General features: G+C 46.7%; 2 protein-coding genes across 2 annotated transcripts; both read right to left on the bottom strand.

Moving 5' to 3' along the window:
• Window positions 1-933: 933 nt before the first annotated feature.
• On the bottom strand, window positions 934-18,990 carry TOP2A (DNA topoisomerase II alpha). The gene is made up of 35 exons (XM_030966084.1): window positions 18,868-18,990; window positions 18,422-18,565; window positions 18,175-18,265; window positions 17,500-17,563; window positions 16,905-17,050; window positions 16,244-16,341; window positions 15,743-15,955; window positions 15,370-15,543; window positions 15,078-15,179; window positions 14,546-14,683; window positions 14,296-14,434; window positions 13,858-14,015; window positions 13,350-13,475; window positions 12,797-12,907; window positions 12,600-12,705; window positions 12,185-12,294; window positions 11,360-11,452; window positions 10,772-10,886; window positions 10,364-10,485; window positions 9,642-9,790; window positions 9,101-9,332; window positions 8,838-8,972; window positions 8,540-8,740; window positions 7,788-7,983; window positions 6,459-6,550; window positions 6,126-6,272; window positions 5,923-6,006; window positions 5,623-5,820; window positions 4,598-4,703; window positions 4,167-4,307; window positions 3,600-3,744; window positions 3,409-3,470; window positions 3,164-3,283; window positions 1,997-2,196; window positions 934-1,568 (listed from the first exon to the last, which is right to left on the bottom strand). The coding sequence occupies exons 1-35, from the start codon at window positions 18,898-18,900 to the stop codon at window positions 1,431-1,433; spliced, it is 4,629 nt and encodes a 1,542-aa protein (XP_030821944.1). The 5' UTR covers window positions 18,901-18,990; the 3' UTR covers window positions 934-1,430.
• A 992-nt stretch (window positions 18,991-19,982) lies between these two features.
• Window positions 19,983-22,208, bottom strand: LOC115913807 (collagen alpha-1(XV) chain-like). The gene is made up of 10 exons (XM_030966030.1): window positions 22,179-22,208; window positions 22,065-22,092; window positions 21,797-21,846; window positions 21,573-21,707; window positions 21,382-21,444; window positions 21,187-21,255; window positions 20,950-21,018; window positions 20,614-20,808; window positions 20,316-20,419; window positions 19,983-20,193 (listed from the first exon to the last, which is right to left on the bottom strand). Exons 1-10 carry the CDS (start codon window positions 22,206-22,208, stop codon window positions 19,983-19,985), a joined length of 954 nt encoding a protein of 317 aa, XP_030821890.1.
• Between the last annotated feature and the right edge of the window lie 292 nt (window positions 22,209-22,500).

Genomic DNA, 22,500 nt, shown 5'->3' with positions numbered 1-22,500 from the left:
CCAGCCCTCTCTGCCCCAGGACGCTGTGCCAGGGCTGTTGGGGGTCCCATGGATCTTCCCAGGTTGTCCCCAGCTCTGGCACGTGTAGACTAATCCCTACAAAATCCTGCGTGGCACAGCCAGGGCTCCTGCCAGCATTTGGTGAGCCCTCAAATCCCCTTTGCAGTAATGGGAGCAGAGCCCAGGACAGCACAGGTCACCCTCAGACCCCCCTGATGCAATGCCCAGGGTGGGTAAGTACCTGATGCCCCAGAGCCCAGCTCTCATCCAACAACACCCCAGCACCCCATCCAAAGTTTTGGGATGGGAAACTCCTGGTATGGACTCCGTGCTCCACTCTGTGTTCCCAGAGCTCTCCATGCACCTGAGGGTGATGCCAGAGCTCAGAGAGCAGCCCCACAGCCCACCCGTGGCTCTGTCATGGGTGTTGTGCAGCAAGAGGAGCTGTAAATAGCCCGGCCCGCGCAGGGGACGCGCCGGAGACGCTCTCCAGAGCCAGTGGAAAATCTGACAGAGCTTTCCACACTTGACCGGGTTCCAGCAAAGCACCGATAGCACGGGGGGCCCTGGGCTTTCATGGAATCATGGAATGGTTTGGATGGGAAGGGAGCTTAGAGCTCATCCAGTCCCATCCCCTTCCATAGACAGGGACACCTTCCACTACACCAGGTTGTTCCAGCCTGGCACTGGACACTTCCAGGGATGGGGCAACCACAGCAGCTCTGGGCAAGCAGCTCCCCCCGTGCTGGGGACCACAGGGGTGTTCACAAGAATTCAGCTGTGGAGCCACAGTGGCCACAGCCAGTGGGGAAGTGGCCAACCAGCCCAGCACCCCCAGAGCGTGTGCCAAGCCCTTTGCTCTGACAGAGGGAGAGCTTGGCACAAGCTCTGCAGTTGTTATTTCCCAAAAAACCCATGGTGAAGTGAAGAAAATAAGTACAAACACTTTTATTAGACAAATACTTAAACAAACAAACTCAGGACAAGAACAAACACAGAAATATTTACATAGTGAAGGAATAGTGCTGGAAAAATGACTCCAGCTCACCTGTGTTGGGTGGTAGAATTAAAAATTGATGTATTTTAGTACTATAAGGGGGATGTATAAATTTTAAAGGATTTGGCATGTTCTAAAATCAACTTTAACACTAAAATGACCACAAAGTGTCAAATAATGGGGAAGAGGGAAGTGTGGCAGCACTTGCTGGGCACGTGGCTCCAGTGTTCACCAAAAAGGGGATGTTCCTGTTTAAACAAATCTAACTTACCTAAAACCAAAGAAAAAACGAGCTGTGTTCACCAGTAATGAACAGTTTTGGAGTGGCTCACATTTGATGAAGATTTCCTAGGCTGAGATGGTCTTTGGTGGGAGCTCTGGAGCACTGCTGAAGGGTTATTGTGGATCTGGAGTTTAAAATTTTCCTAAGAACTCAAAACAAGTCATCCTCAGAGGACTCCTCCAGGTACTGGACGGGTTTTTTGGCACGGCCAGGCCTGGCACGGGGCTGAGGTGCAGGGCTTTTGTCACCAGAGTCAATGGTGAAGGTGTCTTCCTGTACCTTGGATTTCTGGAGGGAAAGCAGGAAAGGAATCATGAGCTGAGCACCCCCAGGGAATATGATGAGCACCACACACCTGCTGTGCCATGGGGACAGTGGGAGCAGACCAAGGATCTGGGGTGTCTGACCCTTATGGGGGAAATGTTCTTATCCCAGAGGGTGGCTGGGCACTGCCCAGGCTCCCCAGGGCATGGTCACAGCCCCAAGGCTGACACAGCTCCAGGAGTGTTTGGACAATGCTCTCAGGCACGTGGTGGGATTGCTGGGGTGCAGGACTGGGAGTTGGACTCTGATCCTTGTGGGTCACTTCCAGCTCTGAATATTCCATGATTCTATAACCCTCCTCTTCCCCATACCTAGTTAGAGGTTCAACCTCCACCAGCATTTCCTGACAGAAGAACCCACCCCACACTCTGAGGTTCCCTCGTTGCACAAACCTTTGATACAACAGATTTGGCAGGCTTGGAGCCAAAATCCGAATCGGAATCCGAATCCAAAAAGCTTGGCTGCCTCTTCACAGCTTTCCTCCCCTTGGCGTTGTCACCCTCGGCACGCAGGGGTCCCTCCTTGGCTGCTGGCTTGGCTTTGGGTGCAGCCTTTTTCTTGGCCAGGATATCCATGATGGAGGGCTGGTTGTCTGGAACAGAATGTGGTGTTAAACCCCTGTTTCGCTGCTCTCTCCTTCCCAGTTTGGGAATTACTTCCAACAGAAACAGGCTCCGTGCTGCCGCGGGGTCAGCGCACAGGTCGGCTCCGTTTGAAGCTGGGTTTTCTAGAAAGATCTCTCTTCCACAGATGGTGAGGAATGAGGTTGTTTATCTGCTCAGTTCTGCTACATTTAGAGGATCAAATTAAAGCGTCCCCAAAGCAATTTACAGACTATTTCAGATTGAAAAGTCTTGATCTCTCAAGGCTCCAGAAGCCATCTCAGACCTTCAAAATCCTGCACAGCAAGGAAGGAATTTCCCAAACACTCAACTCATTCCTTCTTACCTATATTTTCACTTTTTAAAAGAGCATCTGGAAGCACAGCTTCCAGTTCAGCTCATTTCAGGCCATTTCTAAGTGATAACATGCTTTCTCAATTTAGGAGTGGAAGTAACACTATTTTCCTGGGATCAACACAGAGTTGATTCCGTTTGGAATATACAAAAAAAGTGTCAAAGTCTGGGGTTTAAAAACCCCTGAGTCAAATGCTGGAGATGGATGAGATGGATCCAGCATTGAAGAGATCAAACTACCCCCAAAAGCTTGCCTGCTTTCTTCCCAAAAAGACACAAAGTAGGACATTGACTGCAAGACACAAATTCCACTCGGATTATCCCTGCCAAGTATTACATAGCACTGTAGGAAGCATTCACTTTTCCTGTTCCCAAACTAAAATTCCCTCCCTCCTAGCATGTCCAACATGAACTAGAACACGATATGTTTGGAAACAGACCTCAAACATGACAACCAGAGAACCTCTGCCACAAACCTCAGATCTTTGCTGAAATGCAAACTCCAGTTGCCCAGGCCCTGGAACGCCAAGTGAAATCACTGGGATTGTTTCCCACAGGAATTATAATTGTTCTCTAAAACTGATGTTGCTGAGCTGTCCTTACCCTTGGTGGCTCCAGCCTTCTTGGCTGCTACAGGTTTTTTGGGCACAGCCTTGGTGCTCGGCACTGGCACGGATGGAGCTGCAGGAGCTTGGCTCACCTTGTCCTCAGGGACATCTTGGACTGGAATGGGATAAAGGAAAGCAAAAAGTCAGCCTGAAACAGCCAAATTACCCCCTCTGCTCTTCTCTGTGCATTGCTGAGGGATTATAGAGCAATCCACGTGGTTTAAGAGGTCTCACACTCACCAGGAACAGCAGTTGGCACTGCCTTTTGCTTGGGAGCTTTTGCTGCTTTTTCACTGGTTTCCCTGGAAAACAAAACCCCAAGTTTTTAATTCAGTTTATGAGGCACTAAATAGGGGAATAAAAAAAAAAAAGCCTTTTAACTTCTGTGTAGCATTAAGCACAATTTCCAGTGATTATGGAAAAATACTCACTTGGGAGCAGGTTTGGGCTTGGGAGGAGCCTTTTTCTTAGAGTTTGTGTCCGATTCAGAGTTGCCTTCACTGTCACCCTGGAATTCAGAGTCCTCATCTGAGCTGGAGTGATTTGAGTCCGAAATGACCATGGGCTTGACTTTGGCTGATGGAAGAACACAGATGTGTTATTTTACACATTTGGCAATATGCAGCTCAGTTTATTTTTCAATATTTTAGCTACAGTTATTAAAAAATAAAGATTTGAATAAAAACAAGCAGATGCTGAGTCTGCCAGGGAGAAGACTCCAAATGACAAGTGTGTTCTGTCATTTGGAGTCTTCCAACCTCACCCACAACACATTTAATGTGCCAAGACAGTTGTGTAATTAAACCAAATAGCCATATTTCTCTAGTTGCCCATTTCTGTTTTTCCTTGAAAATGTGCACAAATGGTAGAAATATTGAATAGTAAAATAAAGAAGCCCTTTAAAGATGATTTCTAAATGTGATCTGAGGCTCTGGGAGGTCCCTATCTAGTCCCCACAAGGAGGACCATCCTTCTCCTGCATCCATGTCCTCACTCACCTGCTGCCTGGCGAACCACTCGCTCTCTTTGAGGAGGTGCTTCAAAGTCAGACTCTGAATCAGACCCTGAGTCAGACCAAGGATTTCGTTTCTTGGTTTTCTTTAATGGCTTGAAAGGCAGAGTGGCCTGTCTCTTAGCTCCTGAAAAATATTGGGAAGCAGGATGAACCAGCAAACTTCCATGTATATATAGTTCAGGCTCAGCAGTTCAAGCTCAGCTTAGAAATACACTGAATTCAGAGGATTCTGGCTTAAACAAAGAGAAATAGGAATCTATCCTGCTTGACTGTTACCCAGGATCACTTTCTCACCCAGTTTTTCCAAAATTACTGATCCTAGGTGTTGCTCACCACCTTCAGGAAGAGGTCAGATAACCAAACTGACAACCCTTTCCCTCTTTTCCTTGGAGGGAATAACATCAAAGCATTTACCTTGCTCAGTCTTCAGCTTCTGTGCTAATCTCTTCTTCAGGCCTGCAGTCTCCTTCTCTCCGGATGTGTTTTCATCCTGATTCTCATCAAATTCAGTTTTTTCACTCTGCAGATGCAAGCAGATACCAAACAGTGAGTCAGCTCACAGAGAAGAGGCACATGGGGTAATGGAGGAAGGAGCTGCTTATTTTAGCCATGTAAAAGTAGTGGTACAAGAAATCTAAGTCTGTAAAATAAACTGTGTGTACAATTGATTACAGACAGGACCTATAAATTGGACAGGATCTGCCCCCAAATCAGGTGACTAAAAAGGCAAAATCCAACATGAACAAAAACAGGAACTCTGGCCCCACTCCTGAGCACTCTGGTCCTGCTGCTGGCTCTAGGGGGGATGGGGATGCAGGATAGGACAGGGTGGGATAAAAACAAAAGCAAGAATTATTTGGAAAAACTGTTGGGTGGAATCATGTGGAGGAAAAGAGTGACCTGTGTTGGCTTCCAGGGTCAAACAGGTGAAGGGATGGGTTATATCTCTCTGTTGGAAATGGCTGAATGAGACAATTTCAACTAGTCCTATAAAAAGAGTTCAATCTTTTTTATCTCCTTGATACAGAGAACAATGATGGCATTAAGTGGGTGAAAGCATTGCAGGATATGTAAAGGCTGTTCTGGAGAAGGGAATGTACTGGCTGTGCTTCCTGCCTGCTAGAGGGTTTATCAAATTCCCAAGACACCTGGAACAACCTTACTTGCATCCACCCCCCTTACTGAGCTACCAGCCCATCCCTGGCAGTGCAATGTGCCAAAAATTTCCCTCTAAGCCACCTCCTGATATGTGAGTCTGTTCTCCTTCACACTGAGATACCCCTATTCCCAGTGTTCCCCAAATCCTCAGGATTGGGTCCTGTCCCTCTCCTTGAACAACTGCTTCAACAGGACAAGTCCAGCTAACAAGGATTCACATTCTTTAGGACTCTATTGAAGAGGGTGTAAAGGAAGATGGAGCATTTGGAATATTCCTTTACCTTTACTTTCTTCTTAGTTTTCTTCTCTGCCTCTGCCTTCATCTCAGCAGTGATCCGAGGAACAACCCTGATGCCATGAGGGGATGGCATTACTTCTGCCAGCTGGGCCTTCTTCACCTTTGCTTTCCCTCCTTTCACCTTCAGAGGTTTGCCAACAATCCCTGCACTCTCATCCTGTGCTTGCTTGGCCTCCACTACCTGCAGAGGGGAACATAAAATAACACAAAAAAATACAAAAGTCAATAAAGGGCTGGTGGAGAAGATGAGGGAGTTGATTTTCTGCACTGAGCATTGACATACATCGAGTTCTTCGATGAAGGCAGCAAGGTCTTCCTTCCACAGGTCAGAGGGACTCTTCCTCTTAAGGTTTTCCAGCTCCTTTTCCTAAAGGGAATCACAGATAATCATTAATAACACATTGCAATCCACCAGCCAAAAATAAACTGTATAACACATAATATATTGTAAATATAATGCTTTTATAAGGAAAGGAAGGCACATACTTTATTGTCCCTCTGCTTGCAGAGCTCATCTTTCTTCTCCTTGGTCAGATACCACAGGGGCATGTTCAGCAGGTAGTTGAAGTCTGGGCCAGAGGCTGCAGCTGATTCTTTGTCATTCTCTTCTTCCTCCTCCCCCTCCTCTTCATCCTAAATGTGGATTTGAAACAAACATAGTCAACAAAAACCCTGACACACATGGGTAGGGCTACTGATCAAACACGGAAGCTCTTGGAATCCTGCTAATTGAAAAGCAACTTGGGCCTCTCTAAGGATTACAAAGCCTCAGAGCTCAGGGCCAGTTTGGGCATATTCAGAGGATGACTGAGGCATTACCTTGTTCTGAGCCTCCTTCCAAGCCTTCACTGGATCAGACTCATACCCTCTCTGGATGAGAACTTGAATCAGCTCTTTCTTGGGTTTGTTTTCTGCAAACAGACATTTCAGAATTGTCACGCAATGCCCACTGCCAGTGGCTGTTAGGAGTGACAGATGATCTTTACAGTTTGGATCCTGTGGTTGTAGCTGCTCAGCATCTTACAGAGCTCCAAACCAGCCTTTCCACATCACAGCTGGGACATGTGGAAAAGCCTGAACAACACCTGAAAAGCTCCTATTTAGCAGGAGATTTGTCAGGGAAGCATTGCTCCTGTACCAGCCAAAACAGTGTTAATATTTTTCTTTGTTTCCATACATGCATTTCCCTGTTTTAAGTAGTTTTTGAACTTGGGGAAAAAAGGTATGATAGTATAAACATCAGGTGGAGAGAGAAACCCTTGATAGCTTGGTATAGCTTGCACCTCATTAGACATCACCCAGGAAATTTATGCTCTAAGTGCTCAACCACTGGAAATGCTTCAGCTGGAATTTGCTCCTTTTTAAGGTATCAGAAACCATCAACCATGAGACACAAATACAAATGAAACCAGCTCTGGCAGCCTTGGAACTACTTATTACAAAAAAACCCAAGAAAATGCATTTCAGGGGAATTATTTCTCTTCCTGAGTTCAGTCAGACAGACTCGAGCTGCTGGGATTACTGGGCTGCCTTCAGACACAAACCACAAAGCATCTTATGACACGTTGTCTGGCCGTGAAGGCAGTGGAACACAGCTCGGCTTTTACACCGAGGGGGAAAAGTTGATTGAAAAATGTGAATGTTGGGAACAAAGATCTGCTTCTTTTTCTAGCTCATGATTCTCAGATGCTGCTGCTTGAGTATCATCTAAGTTTGAAACCCTAGTCCACTGAGAACGTGATTTGGAGTATTTTTGCAGAGGTTTACAAAGATAATGGAGAGAGATACAGATTCTTAAGAATGCATTTAACAGCAAACACTGCCCCTTTCTAAATCCACAAATTATTAATTCTTACTCCTACCAAATCAGAAATAAATGGGAATTATTGCTGAACTATTAAAAAATTCTCTCAAAAATTCTCAAACACAGAGCAGGAAAGCTGCATTAGTATCCCATTGTCTGTATTATGTGTATAATACACAGACCAGGGATACTCTGTGAAGCATTTTCCTCTTAGATGTCACAAGAACAGAGATAAGCCCTGGTGTGGTTTGTAAAAACCAGCCTGGGGCTGAGGGGGTGCTGACAGAGCTCAAGAGATCACCCATTTCTCCCAGCTCCAATGCCAGTCACCAAGAACAACATACCAATCACAATTTTGCCATCTATTTTCTCCAGGATGAAGCGAGCCTGGTTGCTCAGCTTTGCAGACTCAGCACCCAGCATCCCAATGAGCCATTCCTTCCTCAGATTGTAATATCGGAGCCGGAGTTCAAAGAACTCCTTAAGAATATCCTGGGGAGAGTCGTATTTCTTGAGAAAGCCAACATGGTCAAAAAGAACCTGGAGGAAAATGAAAGAACACGGGTGTTATGATGATAAAACTGATCCCAAACCCACTGAAAGTTACCCCTAACACAGGTGTGATGGTACCACTGAATTATTAACCAACAAATTATCAAATTTCAGTGTTGTTCTAGAAACTACTTCAGTTTGTGAGCACAGCAGCAGAGACAATTTTAGAATTTCAGTGGTCTTGAATACAAACAGTAGAGTTAAGGTTATTTGAATCTTAGAGCTCTTGTGCGGGACAAAGATCTCGCATCAAAGCTTCACACATTGTCAGGAACCAGACGTTCAGTGCCCCTGCTGCTGGCTCACAGAGCTCTGCAAACTGTGATTTCAGAGCATTTTGCCTCCTTCAGGCAAACCATCCACTCTGGACCCACTCCTAAGCCAGGCTCTTGACCTTTGAAAGCTGATTTAAAACCAGTAACAGCAGAAAAATCAAAGTGAATAGGTTACTGCCAAAGAGGATTTTTGTTTCACGCAACGACTGCAGCTGTCCACAGAGTCTGAGTTAAACCAAGAAATTCCTTCAGCAAAATCTGTCACGTACCATGGAGTTGCACGTTAAACTTGTTTGGAGTTTGAAGACCTTATGCAGCCCCACAGCTTCAGCTTCTGCTAGTTTATCTTCAGTCATCTTCACCACAAACCTCACCGTGGTGTCTGTGTGATATTCTTTGTAGTCTGTGATTAGAGGGGGGGTCTTCTCAGTCCCATTCAACATCGGCTCCAGAACCTGCTCTTTATATGTCTGAGGAAAAAAACAAAGTCAGATCCAAAGACCACTACTCACTTTTTGCTTTAAAGAGCAAACTGTACATTCCCAGAGCAGATTCCCTGTTTATTACCTGCGTCCATGTTCTGACAGGCAGCTCAGTGATCTCGATGGTTGTAGAATCAAGGATGGACACTTCACCACTTATCACATACTGATTAGGCCCCAGCTCATCTATGGTGCCTTTGAAATTCTTGTAACTGGGAAGCTGAGGAGAAAAAACACTGGATTCAGCTTTGTGTGGATGTCTCTTTTTTAAAGTATGCCCATAAAATGCTCAATATGAGCTCAATAAACTAACAAGCAAGACATTTGTTTTTAAATTATATTATTTACCATTGGCAGTGGCTCTTCTCCATCCATGAGCCGACGGATATTGTTAACAACTTCCCTGATATCAAAGTTGGGGATTTTACAGGCCCAGCCAGTGCCAATCCCTTCAGCCCCATTGACCAGCACCATTGGAATGATGGGCATGTACCACTCTGGCTCCACACGCTGGTTGTCATCATAGAGGAACCTCAGGATGTTGTCATCCATTGGTGGGAACACCAGGCGTGCCAGGGGACTGGAACAGAGAAGGGAATTTAAACCCAAATTCTTGTTACAGAACATGACTGCCATGCAAAAAAACCCTCCTTAATTTTTATTATCCCACCCAAAACTCTCCCTTTGGTTCTGCTTCCATTTCCATATTCTCTGTGCTGATGGCCACATTTCCATAATGAAACCCAGCACCTGAATCTCACTTCAAGTGTTGCTACTCTGAGCATGCAAGTATAGCCCAAAGTTTTAAAGGGAAAAATCCAATTTGTTTTCCATTCTAATTGCTGTAAAATTGAGTCCTTTAGTACAGTAAGAACTTTAGAATGCTGACCTGAGCATGGTGAAGATATATCGAGGGCTGGCAGAGTCTTTGCCTCCGTGCAGCCTCGTGCCAAACTGACCAATGGGCTGGAGCAAGTTGAGGTTGTTGCTGCCCACAAAGTTTTGAGCCAAGTTAATGATGGTCATCATCAGTGCAGCCTGCAATAAAGGAGGTGCAAAGCTGTGCAATGCAGAATGGTTCAGGGGATGGACAAAGTAAGGCAACATTCACACCAAGAACTTAACTGATACAGAGAATAAACTCAGTTGATGAAATACTGGAGGAAACTCAAGGAAAATGCATCCCAAGACCATCTGAAATGTTCTAGTGACCCATGTCTCTATCTATTGCTGTCTACCTGCTCTGAAACCTCCAGTGAAAGATTCTGTCAGTCTCCACAGAGAACCTTGTTGGTAGTGTTTAACTTTTCCTGACCCAGGCAGAAAGGTTATTAACATCTGCCTAAGTCCTTCACAAATGAAGTAGGGTTTTCTTGTTCCATTTTTTGAATGAACTGTGCTCCCACAAAGTCCAGACAGGAGAGGCAGAGTGACCAACATCAGATTAAATTAATACCGAAGAATTAATTGTGGAAACAGCTAAACAGCAACTTCCCTTTGGTGTACACACTCAAACATCTAATTCTGCTTTAGAGGCATTGTAACTCACATCAACAGAAGGGCTTTTTGCCTTTCCTTTAAAGTGTTTTGCACACCCAGGCAGGTTCTTACCTCACCATGATGGTATGAGGACATCTCAGCTACAGAACCAGCCAGCTGAGCAACCTTCACCTCCCGCTTATCGTTCCGTTTGAAACAGGTGAACAAAACCTTCCTCTGGCCTGGCTTCAAACCTGCGTGAAAATAGAAAAGACCTCGTGGTTAGAACATGTGATGTGATGCACTTGGCTCTCTAGAGATGCAAGAACTACTTAAAGATTCTGTACCAGCTAAGTAAAGGTACCGGCAATAATATACTACAAAATGGACAAGACATTTCATCCACTGATGAAAAAACTCTTAGCAGAAAACAGAGTTCAGGATGCTGACCCTGACACCTCAGCAGGTTGAGACATCAAACACCCATTTCCTCAGTTCTGGGAATACACCATGCAGAATCATGACTTGGAAAGCACTTACCATCAACCAGTGATGGGATTGATCTCTCATTATCTGAGTTTGAGAACAGCACTAACTCCTTGTTGATGAAGTCATTGTATGTCAGGTAATCAGTGTTTTTCCCATACAGGTATTCCTAACAAAAAAAACAGAGAGAAGATTGCCTTAATTTTAACAGGGCCTAATCAGTTTCTTGGCTAGTTTCACTGAAATGGGAACTCCTTGTAAGACCAGCTAAATACAGCTCTAGTGATGACACCCTTTGCATGGCAAAGGGAAACACTTCCCAGGATGCATTATTTCCACCATTTTGGTGGAAATAAAGACTTCATTTGCCTCTGCTTGTGTTATCATTTTCCTATTGATACAGCGACTTGAAAGATGAGAGTTAAAAATGAAGTTGACAGTTGGATAATTGACAATGAGGCTACACTGATAAGATGAAAGAAGAAGCTGCTCTGCAAAATCCTGACACATTTTCAACGTTCTATAATCCGGACCTGACTCACTGACTGAGCTGTGTGCAGCTCTGGTGTGCTGGGATGAAGCTGAGAACAGCCCCAGGCAGAGGCTGGAAAACCAGTTTCCTTATAAACATAAACCTTTTACCTCTGGTAGACCGTGCAGCTTCCGTTGTCTTCTATCCTCCATGAAATTAGTCAGCCACTCCTTTCGCTCTTCTATCTTCTTCTTGCTAAAGGCCTGCATGTTACAAAATGAAAAGTAACTCAATTCCAGAACATTCTGTGGTTGTGCACTATTGGATCACTTGAGAAAAAGGAAGAGCTTACCCAGGAGAACAACATGCTAAACAGGCTGATTTAAGAGCCCGAGAAATGCAATAAAAGGGTTCTGTAGCTAAACATATTAAGAGCATAATTTCCAGCACTCTGTAGAAGACAGAGTAGTTAGGTTTAAATTTATAGATTTTTAATAAAATAACAGATGAGTAAAGCAGATTTGAGGGGAAATAAATATTTTGGGGAAAATTTTGATTTTTTGACATTGCCTAACAACTCTGAATATTTAAGAATCAAAGACCAGCTAAGGTGAAGTTCACAGAAATAAGGACTATTTTAATCCACTGCTTTGCACTGGGGGAGGAAGGGGAGTTTTAACTTGGAAAAAAATGCACCAGAATACACAGAAAAATGTTGAAGGAATATTTACTATTGTGTCTGAAAATGTCAATTGGTTTGTAGTGATCAGTTTGTTCCAAGCTATATTTAAAGCCCATCACTAAAAGGGTACTCTTGCCCTCAGGTTGAGGGGCAGATTCGCTGCTCCTGGTTCAACTAAAGCTGTAGCCTTGGTAACACAGAGATTGTCTCCAGCCCAAAGGCCTCCAAGAGCATTTTAAGAGAAAATACAGAGCACTCTACAAGGTGAAATACCAAAGGTAGTAAGTCAGCAATTAAATCAAGTGTTAGTTACCAGGGTGATCGCAGCATCATCTTCAGGCCCAGAATATTTGAAGCCAATTCGGTGTTTTGCCATATCTGCAAAGTATTCTTTGGCCTCCTTTGACGTGCTGGTACCCAAACCTGCAGGGACAGGAGAGGGAATCCTAATGAGTTTTTGCCTAAATTAAGTTCCAATTCAAAGAAATATTTTGCTATGTCCAGTTTTTGTGATGCATCATATGAACATACAGTGTGAAGATGACCCACTGAAAATTTAAGTTATTTCAAAACGAGATGTAATTCCTGTAGATATCTGAAATCTAATTGGAATATCATAGGAGGGAAGAGACTTGGAGGATACCCAGTCCAAATCCTTTCTGCAAAGCAGGATTGACTGCATCAAATCATCACTTGGATCAGTTTCACCACCTTAAGTTTTTACAAACCTTTGTAGTACTTGATTTTCCATGAGTTGTAGTTCTGTGTATTGGCTTTCCATTCTTCAAACTCAGGAATGCTGTAGAATGCAATTTCTTCTTTGTTTTTAAAGGCCTACAATGGACAAACATTTTAACAGTGAAATGAAAGGCATTTTTGGGCAATGCATCCTCAGTCATCCACCTCATCCTCCTCCACCCCTCACCTTTATGATGGGAGTAATGAATTCCTCCAAAAAATTGTGTCTTAAAAGAGATGGCCAATTGTGATGGATGAAGTTTATCAGCAAACCTTTGATGTGTGATCCATCCTGATCCTGAATTTTAAAATAAAAAAACAAACCATATTTTATCATAGAATGATGGAAATGACAATTGTTAGCTTAATAGTAAATGATTCTGGAATTCCAGCTAACTGACCCTATTAACTTTCACCTCTAAAAAGGTGACCATGTGTTAATTGCCGAAAATTAAGAGAAACAGAAAAGGTATTCTTGGTGAAAAAAGGTGTCAAGAACTGGTCAAAGACTTTGAATCAGCAGAATGGAGAGAAAATGTTTAGCTGTTTGATGTAACCCACCATTTTACTTTTTTTGTGGCTGAAAAGACATTATGATCCACAAAAATGTAAAATTGGAAAAAGAAACACAGAGAATTAGGTACAACAATAGCAGCACGTAGACAAATATTTTCTTCCTATCTTTTTATTTAAGTGCTAATTATTATCCTCTCCCAACTTTCAATTTTATTGAACCTAACCTGATCTGTCATGATCATAATCTTTCCATAGCGAAGACTTTTTAAAGATTCTTGATCTTCATAGTTCTTTTTATACTGCAAACCCACAATCTTGATGATGTTGTTGATTTCAGCATTTTCCATAATCTGAAAGAGATCACACAGAATGAAAACTTGTCTTTCAGACTCAAAATGTAGCTAAAGAAAGTGTAATAAGTGAATCATTGGCTGAGTTCTGTCCTGCTGGGGTTTTTTTGCTGTTTAGAAACTTGTAATTTCTAATGGTTAAATTACTCTAGATAATTCAAAACATTTCCCAATCCACAACATGAATATTATCCCCTCAGGCAAATCACTGAACAAGACTTAATCAATATTCCTACTTAACCAGTGAAGCAGGCTCAAGCTTAGGGAAGTGTTTAAGACACTGCTCCTTGGAGTTCCAGTGCTCCAGGTGCAGCTGCACCGACTCATTGCACAAATCACACCACACCTTGCACCAAGTAACTGTAACCATTTTCCAACCAACCTGCTTGTGAGAAGCTTCCCTGACATTGAGGATTTTCCCACGAAGAGGAAATACTCCATATTTGTCTCTACCAACCACTCCCAGACCAGAGACAGCCAGAGTTTTGGCTGAGTCTCCCTCAGTCAGGATCAGTGTACAATCTAAAGAATTCTTGCTGCCTAAAAAAGAAGAAAATTGAGTCAGTTTTCTACTTAAGAAATGAAATCCAAGGCTGCACATTCACGACTGAACAAGTATAAATAATCTTTTAAGGCAGTTTTTTTGGCACTGCACACAGTAAGTGGGGATAATCATAGTAAATGGGACTGCAAAATGGGAGTAAAACTATAATGACAGGTTTTCTCTTCTCATTTCTCCTTAAGAGACAAATCTTTTGTTCAAGGAACAAGTTTTAACTGTTTTTCAATGAACTGGTTACAAAGGATGTCAAACACTTACCAGCATCGTTGGCATCATCCAGTTTAGGAACACCCTTAATCTTGGAGTGTTTCACAGCTGAACATTTCTTATTCAGCTGGTTCTGAGCTTTAAATTTTACCCAATTTAGGATACTTTCAACAATGCCGCAGCCAACTGCCTGCAACACAAAACGCAATCCAAAGTTGTGGGAAAAGCCTCAGCAGTGACAGAAACTTTTATTATGCATTTTTTACAGACATCTTGACTGCCCATATACATCAGGACTTACACCCTTAATGAATTTTTCACTCAGTTTACAGGTAGAGCCGAAGTTCTTTGCCTGCAGAGTCATGTTCTCCTTAGTCTGAGAGTCAAAGGTTGGATTTTCAATTAAGGCATTCACAAAAATCCACATGTGGTTCTTCACCTGTAGTTAAATACAACAAGGATCACACACTGTACAGTGAGGGAACACTCAGCACTGTAAAGTTTGGAATTTTCACAGATATTTTATTAATTTTGAACAGCTAATGAACATTCATGAAGTGTCAGATGATTTGGGATGTCAAGGAATTGGCACCTCCACCTCAATAGGTGTAATCTAACAGATACTGAGGTTTAGTGCACCTCCACTGACTTGCAAAGGGAAGTTAATTGGCTTAAACTGGACAATATGAGACTTCTATAATTAGCAATCTTCTATATATTGTCTGCACAATGAAAATGTGTTATTAATTAATGCAGCTATGCATTAAGCTGAAGTTACAATTTGCAGTAATGCTTAAGTTGTGCTTCCCACCTGGAAAATTCTGACACTGTACCTGGAAAGGCTTCACTCCAACTCCATTTTTGTTCTTCTTTTTCACAACATCAATGATTTTTGTCACGAGCTGGTCAGCCACATAATCAACGTGTCTGCCACCCTGAGGAGAATGGGACAAGGACCTGAGAATGAGGCCACTAAAACTCACAAAATTATAAATATCTATTTAAAACTTTAAGCACATTCTCTGCAACATGATTTTTCACTTACATGTGTACACTTACAAATAACCAAGAATATTCATGTTGAAGAATATGGCACAAGTTTAATTAAACATACTAAGGGTTTACCTTTGTGGTGGCAATGCTGTTAACAAAGCTGACTTGCTGGAAGCCTTTTTCACTCAAAGTCAAGCACACTTCCCATCGGGAATTGACTTCCTCATGGATAACTTTAAGTGCATTCCCAGTTTCATCAACCTTATCCTTCAGATAGAGGTCCACATAGCTGCGGAATCCTTTCACCTGCACACAGATGAGAGCAGACAACTGGTTGATAATAGCTCCTATAAATACTTAATTCACATTCTACTGCAAAAAATCCCTCCTGCATGTGTTCCTTTGCTCTGTGTGATGACAGGAATGGCCTCAAAAGAATCTCACTGGTTAAATGGCACAAAACAAAAAATGCAGATATTTGTGTTTCTTTTCAATGCTCACTTACAGGAAGCCTCTGTCCATTCAGGAAAACTTTGACATCCTTTGTGGATCCAGCAATATCATAAGCTCTTCGAGACATCAGTGCTACAATGTCCTTATCCAGAACAGTCATTTTGAATTTGGACAGATCAGGTTGGAAAGTGACACAGGTGTAATCATCTCCATCAAAGTATTTCAGCTTCATTTCTCCAGCCTTTCCCATGTTGTCTGTCCAGGTCTGAGGAAAGGAGCTTTGGTGAGTTGCAAGTCAAACACACACACACTCATAACTACCTTAGTTTCTAAAAGCAGTGAGATAGTTTATGTATTTAGATATCTTTAAATTAAACAAAAATTCTGGTTAAAAACCAGATTCTAATGTTGTCTGCTAATTTCATTATTCCTTTGAATTACATTTTGTGGGTCAAATTTACTCTAATCACACTGAACTAGTTTTGAAGCAAAACCTGAGGGTCTCATTTGAAAACCTCAGGTATAAACTCCTTGGAAAGAAAAGTGCTCCTACCTGCTTGAATAACTTTTTGTATTCACGACATCCAGTTTCCACAGTAAATTTTGTGCTGAATATGTTGCACAGTTTGGCTCCATAACCATTTCTCCCCCCTGGAATTAGAAGGAACACAGACTTGTGTTATTCTCTTTGTCCAAAACTATCTAAAAGAATCCAAGACTAACTGGAGTTTGTCAACGTCCACCCAATCCAAAGACAACTGTCAACAAGCAACAATATTCAACAAGTTCAGTATGCAGCTACAAACTTTGATTTAATTAGGGTTCAAGAGAATATTCAAAGACAATTTTCCCATGTTTGCACTGTTATTATGATTAAACAGAGCACAGAGACTTCTCTGATAGATTCAGAACGTCATTTTCATAGAATCACAGAATGGTTTGGGTTGGAAGGGACCTTAAAGCCCAGATTGCTTCAAGCCCTGTCCAACCTGGCTTTAGACACTTCCAGGGATGGGGCAGCCACAGCTTCTCTGGGCAACCTGTGCCAGGGCCTCACCACACTCACAGAGAGGAATTTCTTCCATATATCTCACCTAAATTTCCCCCTTTTCAGTTTTCACACTGCATCAAGGACCCCCTTCCTGCCCTTTCTAGTTCAGGTCACATGCTTAGAGCTGCTCAGAGATATTAGTACATATCTGAGCCTTCCTCACCTGTGACTTTCTTCTCATTGTCATCGTAGTTGCTGGATGTCAGCAGCTGTCCAAAGATCAGAGCAGGCACATAGACCTTCTCCACTTTGTGTTCAACAACTGGGATACCTTTCCCATTGTTCCACACACTGATTGTGTTATTCTCTCTGGAGAGGGAAAGAAAAGTCTGTTTTTAAGGCTGCAAATGGCTGAGATAAGAAAGAAGTCACCAAAAGGCTCTGGGGAAAGGCACCATTTCACCAGGAACAAATCTGTGCTCAGCAAGTGCAGCAGCTGCCAGCAGAGGGGGGACAGGCAACACAGAAATGCCCAGATCTGCACATGCTGGCTCTGAAATGGACCCACACACCAAACCCCTGTCTGTGCTCAATCAGGATAAACAGGGAGAGGAAGAGGTGGAAAACCACAGCAACGAAGGAGCAGCTGTTTCCCCAGTCAGCCCTCTGTGAGAGACCAGGGCACTAAGCAGAGAGAAAGGCTTTCACAACTGATGAATTAAATTTGGGCTATCTTGGATCAGCCCCACAGCCCTGCAGTGCCACCTCAGCTTTGCAGAACAGCTGAAGGGAACCAAAAACAACGAAGCCAAACTTACACATCAATTGTGACTTTAATGCACGACATGTTTTTATCCCTCTGCTTGTTGTCTGCGGCATTGACTAGAAAGGAAAGAGAATATTGTTTTTTTATTACATTCTCAATTAATAAAAAACTATGGGAAAACTATGAACCATGAAGTGTTCCAGTAGAATGAACATGAAAACTCACTACAGTGTTACTAATAATAACCTCAGCATGAAAATATTTTGCAAATGACAAAGAGGAGTTCAAGTTGTCATGGAATTATGAAGGTTGGAAATGACCTCCGAATTCCTCCAGTGCAACCATTGACATAAAAGGGAGAATTTTGGGCAGAACGAAATCAGGTTTCTAACTGGAGGTTTGAAATTTTTCAAAAATTTTTGCAAAATTTGCAAAACATTTTGCAAATTACAAAGAGGAGTACAAGTTATCACGGAGTTATAAAGGTTGGAAATGACCTCTGAATTCCGCCAGTGCAACCATTGACATAAAAGGGAGAATTTTGGGCAGAACGAAATCAGGTTTGTAATTGGAGTTTTGAAATTTTTCTTTTCGTTTGTTTCTCATGAATAGCTTGCTATTGAGCAGTGCCAATAAGTTCTTGATAATTTATGTTTGCTCCAGTTTCTTCCATTCAACCCCCGTTAATAACCCATCACTCACTGACTCAATGGATCTATCAGCTTACCCAGAATCTCATCAAAGATTTTGTACAAGCCAGGCACAAAGGTCACATCTCTGCAGTTGAGGCCAATGCCTTCATCATAAACCCACATTTGCTGAAAAAAAAAAAAAAAGGAATTTGTAAGTGCCCAGGTACAGCCCCTCTTTTGTGCCATTTGTGATAGATAAGCAGATGTTCTGTGCTTTGTAAACAGCTGCTAAAGACTCCCCGCCTGCCCCGAGGTGCTCGGGGGGCTCAGCCATGCTCCTACCTGGGTAACGAGCTCCACGGAGCCGATGTAGGTGTCTGGCCGGAGCAGGATGTGCTCCAGCTGCGTCTTTTTCTGGTAGATGTGCTCCACCGAGAGCTTCTTGGGGCCATCGGGCTTGCCCACCACGATGTTCTCGTTGGCGGGCTGTGGGGGGACAGGCGGCAGCGGTGAGGGGAGCACAGGGGGAACACGAAGGGGCCAGGTCGGGGAATGGAAGAGAACAGCAATCGCAGAGGGCGGGGAATCTGAGGAGGGGGAGGGCTGGGAAAAGGCAGAGAGAGGAGCCCGGGGAGACCCTGAGGAGACCCAAGGGGGGCTGTGAAGGACACGGGGAGATGCTGAGGGCGGACCCCGGAGAACTTGCGGGTGCCTGAGACCCTGAGGGGACGGTGTGGCGGGGGATCACGAAGCCCCACAGAGTCGGGAGCAGCGGTCGCAGGACGTACCCGGAGGGGCGACTGGGGCTGCGAGAGCTCCATGGCGATGGCAGCGGCGGTGGCAGCGGCGATAGCGGCTGAGGCGGTGATGGCGGCGCCAACGTCCCCTTCAAACCTCCGCTCGTCCCGCCGAAACGCGCAGCCAATCCGCGCCCGCGGCTCCCTGCGCTCTGCCAATCGCAGTGCGGGGGCGGACACACGGCTAGCGCTCTGCCCCCCCCGCCCGGCTCTGACCAATCAGAAGCCGCACCGCGCGTTCAAACCGGCCAGTCGGGAGGGGGAGCGGTGAGATTGGCAGCGGGATCGACCAATAGAGAAGCGGGAGGGAGGGCGCCGAGGCGGCGCCGTTGTCGACGGGACATAGTGGGACATAGTGGGACACACTGGGACATACTGGCCTACACTGGGATACACTGGGAAACCCCGACACACACTGGAATACACTGGACAGACCCACTGAACCCACTGAAGTACTGCTAGAAACTGTGCAAGCCCCAGGGATTCACTGGGACCCGTTGGACTGGGGCACTGGGCAGAGCCTGGACATGCACTGGGATCACACACACTGGGATACACTGGACAGACATTGGATACACTGGGAATCACTGGGATACACTGGACAGACCTTCGACATCCACTGGGATACACTGGGAATCACAGGGATATATTGGGAATGCGTCAGGAACCCACAGGAATACACTGATCAAGACCTGGCACTGGGATATACTGGCCGCACTGGGTTCTGGGACCAAAACACAGACCTCACTGACATGGAGACCTGTGCCAGGGTGTCCCCTCCCAGTTACCGCCAACCCCAAGGGGACTGGAGCCCATTCCCAGTCCCTGCTCCCATTCCCAGGTGTGTCCCCTCAGCCCCTTGCTGCAGCTGACCACGTCCCCCCAAAACCAAAGCATGGTGTCATAAAAAACAACACTTTTATATCTTTATTTCTGCGTGGTGATGGCTCCAGTGGGGGTAGGAGGCACAGCCCAGCACTGCCCCATGGCACAGGGATCTGTGGGATGGCACAGCCTGGCCGTGAACCCAGTGTCCCCTCAGTGCTCCCAGGGACATTCCCCAGGCCGGAGGAAGGCCTGGAGCTCCTGCTCGGCTGTCACTGCTGTCACCACATGTGCCGGTAAGGAAAAGCCACCTCGATGCAGAGCACGGCCAGTGGTGTGGAGCAGTTGTGCCTCTGCCCAGCCAGCAGCCTGCCCTCCCCCAGGGCACTGGCCATGCCCTGGGCCGTGCCGGAGCTGCGCCAGCCCTGGCAGTCCCACCGGCGGGCATGGCCACCCCGCGGCGTGGAGCCGTGCCAGGCTAGCCGGTGGGGCCTGTGGGCGGGGATGGGGTCAGAGGGGCACCCCTGCTCTTTGCTCCTGCATTTCTGCAGGGAGGGAGCCAGCACAGACCCCCCCACACCGGGGCATCCTTCCAGGACCTTGTCCACACTCACCAGAGGGGATCTGCCAGGACGTTGCGCCCGTTGAAGGAGTAGATGGGACCCCGCAGGGCAGCACCCCCAAAGAGGGAGCTCCAGGACTTGGCCAGCAGCTGCCCCTGTGGGCACGAGCCACTCTGCTGAGCCAGGGCAATGCCCTAATCCCCAGCCCCAATCCCCATCCTCTGCGTTCTGGCAGCTCCCCAAATCCCTGAGCACAGCCCCAGGGCTGGCTGGGGGTCCCCCACCCACTGCAGCTCATGGGGGCTGTGAGGATTTGCCTCCCCCAGCCCCCTGGGCACGGGGTACCTGCCTTCAGGTTGATGATGGGGAGGGTTCTGTCTGTCCTCTTGACGATGGACAGCAGCTGCTGGCTGGGGGCTGACAGGAAGGCCCGGAAGGTTCCGTAGAGCCCGGCCTCCTGGGACTGCCGGTAGCACTGCAGGTCAGCGCCCCGGATCCCGCTCATGTCACCCCACAGGGGCACGTTGAGGGCAGCCAGGCGGAGCTGGGGGTGGCAGGGAGGAATTGAGGTCTCTGTTCCCTCCATCCCAGGGGGTGTGAGTCCCTGGCCAGGACTGGGGGTCCCTTGGGCACCTCTCCCCATGTCTGGCTGCTCATCCCCACCCTGGGGCCAGGCATTCCTTACAGATGGGATCCGTGGGGCCGTGGTGGTTGGCAGAGTCTGGGACAGCCCTTGTTCCTCCTCCTTCTGGATCTGCAAAAACGCAGCTCAGGTCAGTCTGGGGACACCCATCTATGTGGCCTCCCAAGACCAGCACGACCCCAGGCTCTGCTCGTGCCGAGCTGGCACTGCCCTGCTGACATCCAGCCCATTGCTATGGCACATCCCTCCCAGCATGGCCAGACCCTCAGCAGGGCTCACCAGTGAGTCTGTTGGAGACTGTATGGGTGACAGTGTGTTGGGACCTCTTGGCTGCACCCTCTTCACCTCCTGGATGGAGAGGTGGAAGAAGAAGGAGAGAACAGTCCTGTGAGGTCTGTCCACTCCATCATGCAGAGGAGGGCTCTGTCCCCATACAGGGACTTGAGTGGGCCCTGCAGCTCCTGCACCCCTCACCTGGTACTGTGGGGTGGAGGCAGAGGGGTCATCACCAGCCAGGAATGACTTGGGATCCTCCAGCTGCTCAATGACACAAACAAAGGGACAGGTTAGGAGGAATCCTCACCTTCCAGGGGATCTGCTGCCCTACTGCCAAACCCAGCCCTGGATCCTGCCCCCCCAGCCCTGCCCGGGACCCTGCACGGTACCAGGAGGCGGCTCCAGCCAGCGGGGGTCCGGAGGAAGGCGTTGCTCCCTTCCCTCACATAGACCAGGCTCCCCTCGGGCACAGCACTGCTCGCCTTCACCATCAGCTCCTTGGACTTGAAAACCCACGTCTGGCGCTGGGGGGAGGCAGAGGGTGAGGGTCCTGCTGGGGGGGGTTGCCTGGGGTGGCTGGGGGGGTTTGCCTGGGGGTGCAGCCTGGACGCACCCGGAGATCAGCGCGGGAGTCCGGTGGCTCTGCCTGGGGGACACCAGCATCTGGAGAGCCCAGAGATGGTGGGGGGTCACAAGGTGTCCCAGAATAGGGCCTGGATGCTCCCATGGGAGCTGGCCCCACAGGGATGTGGTGGGAGTGGGTGCGAGAGGCAGCAGTGGTGCCAGGGAGCTGTGCTGGCACGGTCCCAGCACCCAAGGAAGGGAGGAAAGGTGTCTCCAAGGAGGCTGGAGCCCCCAAAACACCTGGGACACGCCCTCACCTGATGGCCAGCTGCGGTCTGTGGATGCCTGTGGGGGCAAACAGAGCCTGTGTCTGCTGCTGGGCACAGGGAGGGGACAGGGACACTCTTGGGGACAGCGAGGCTGTGACTTACCGGCTGTTTGCAGGGCAGCTGGGCATGCATGGGGTGCACCCTCTGCAACCAAAGACAGGCAGGTTTGGGGGGGCCCTGGTGCTGTGCACGCTCACACGTGTGTGTGTGCTCTGGCACAGGTGTGTGCACACCAGTGCTGGGCCTTACATTGAGGTAGAGGAGACCTGGAGGGCCAGGGGGGCCAGGGGGCCCAGGGGGGCCGGGGTTCCCGGGGGGACCTCGAAGATCCTGCAGTGGAGCAGTGTGGAGGTTGGACTGGGCTGCTTTGGGACTGTGCCCCCCATGTTCCCATTCCTGTCCCCTCCCAGGGCTGAATGTCCCT

Source organism: Camarhynchus parvulus, chromosome 27, assembly GCF_901933205.1.
Source record: "Camarhynchus parvulus chromosome 27, STF_HiC, whole genome shotgun sequence".
Taxonomy (NCBI): domain Eukaryota; kingdom Metazoa; phylum Chordata; class Aves; order Passeriformes; family Thraupidae; genus Camarhynchus; species Camarhynchus parvulus.
Note: the sequence above shows the minus strand (reverse complement) of the source record. Positions and strands in the feature narration are given on the sequence as shown.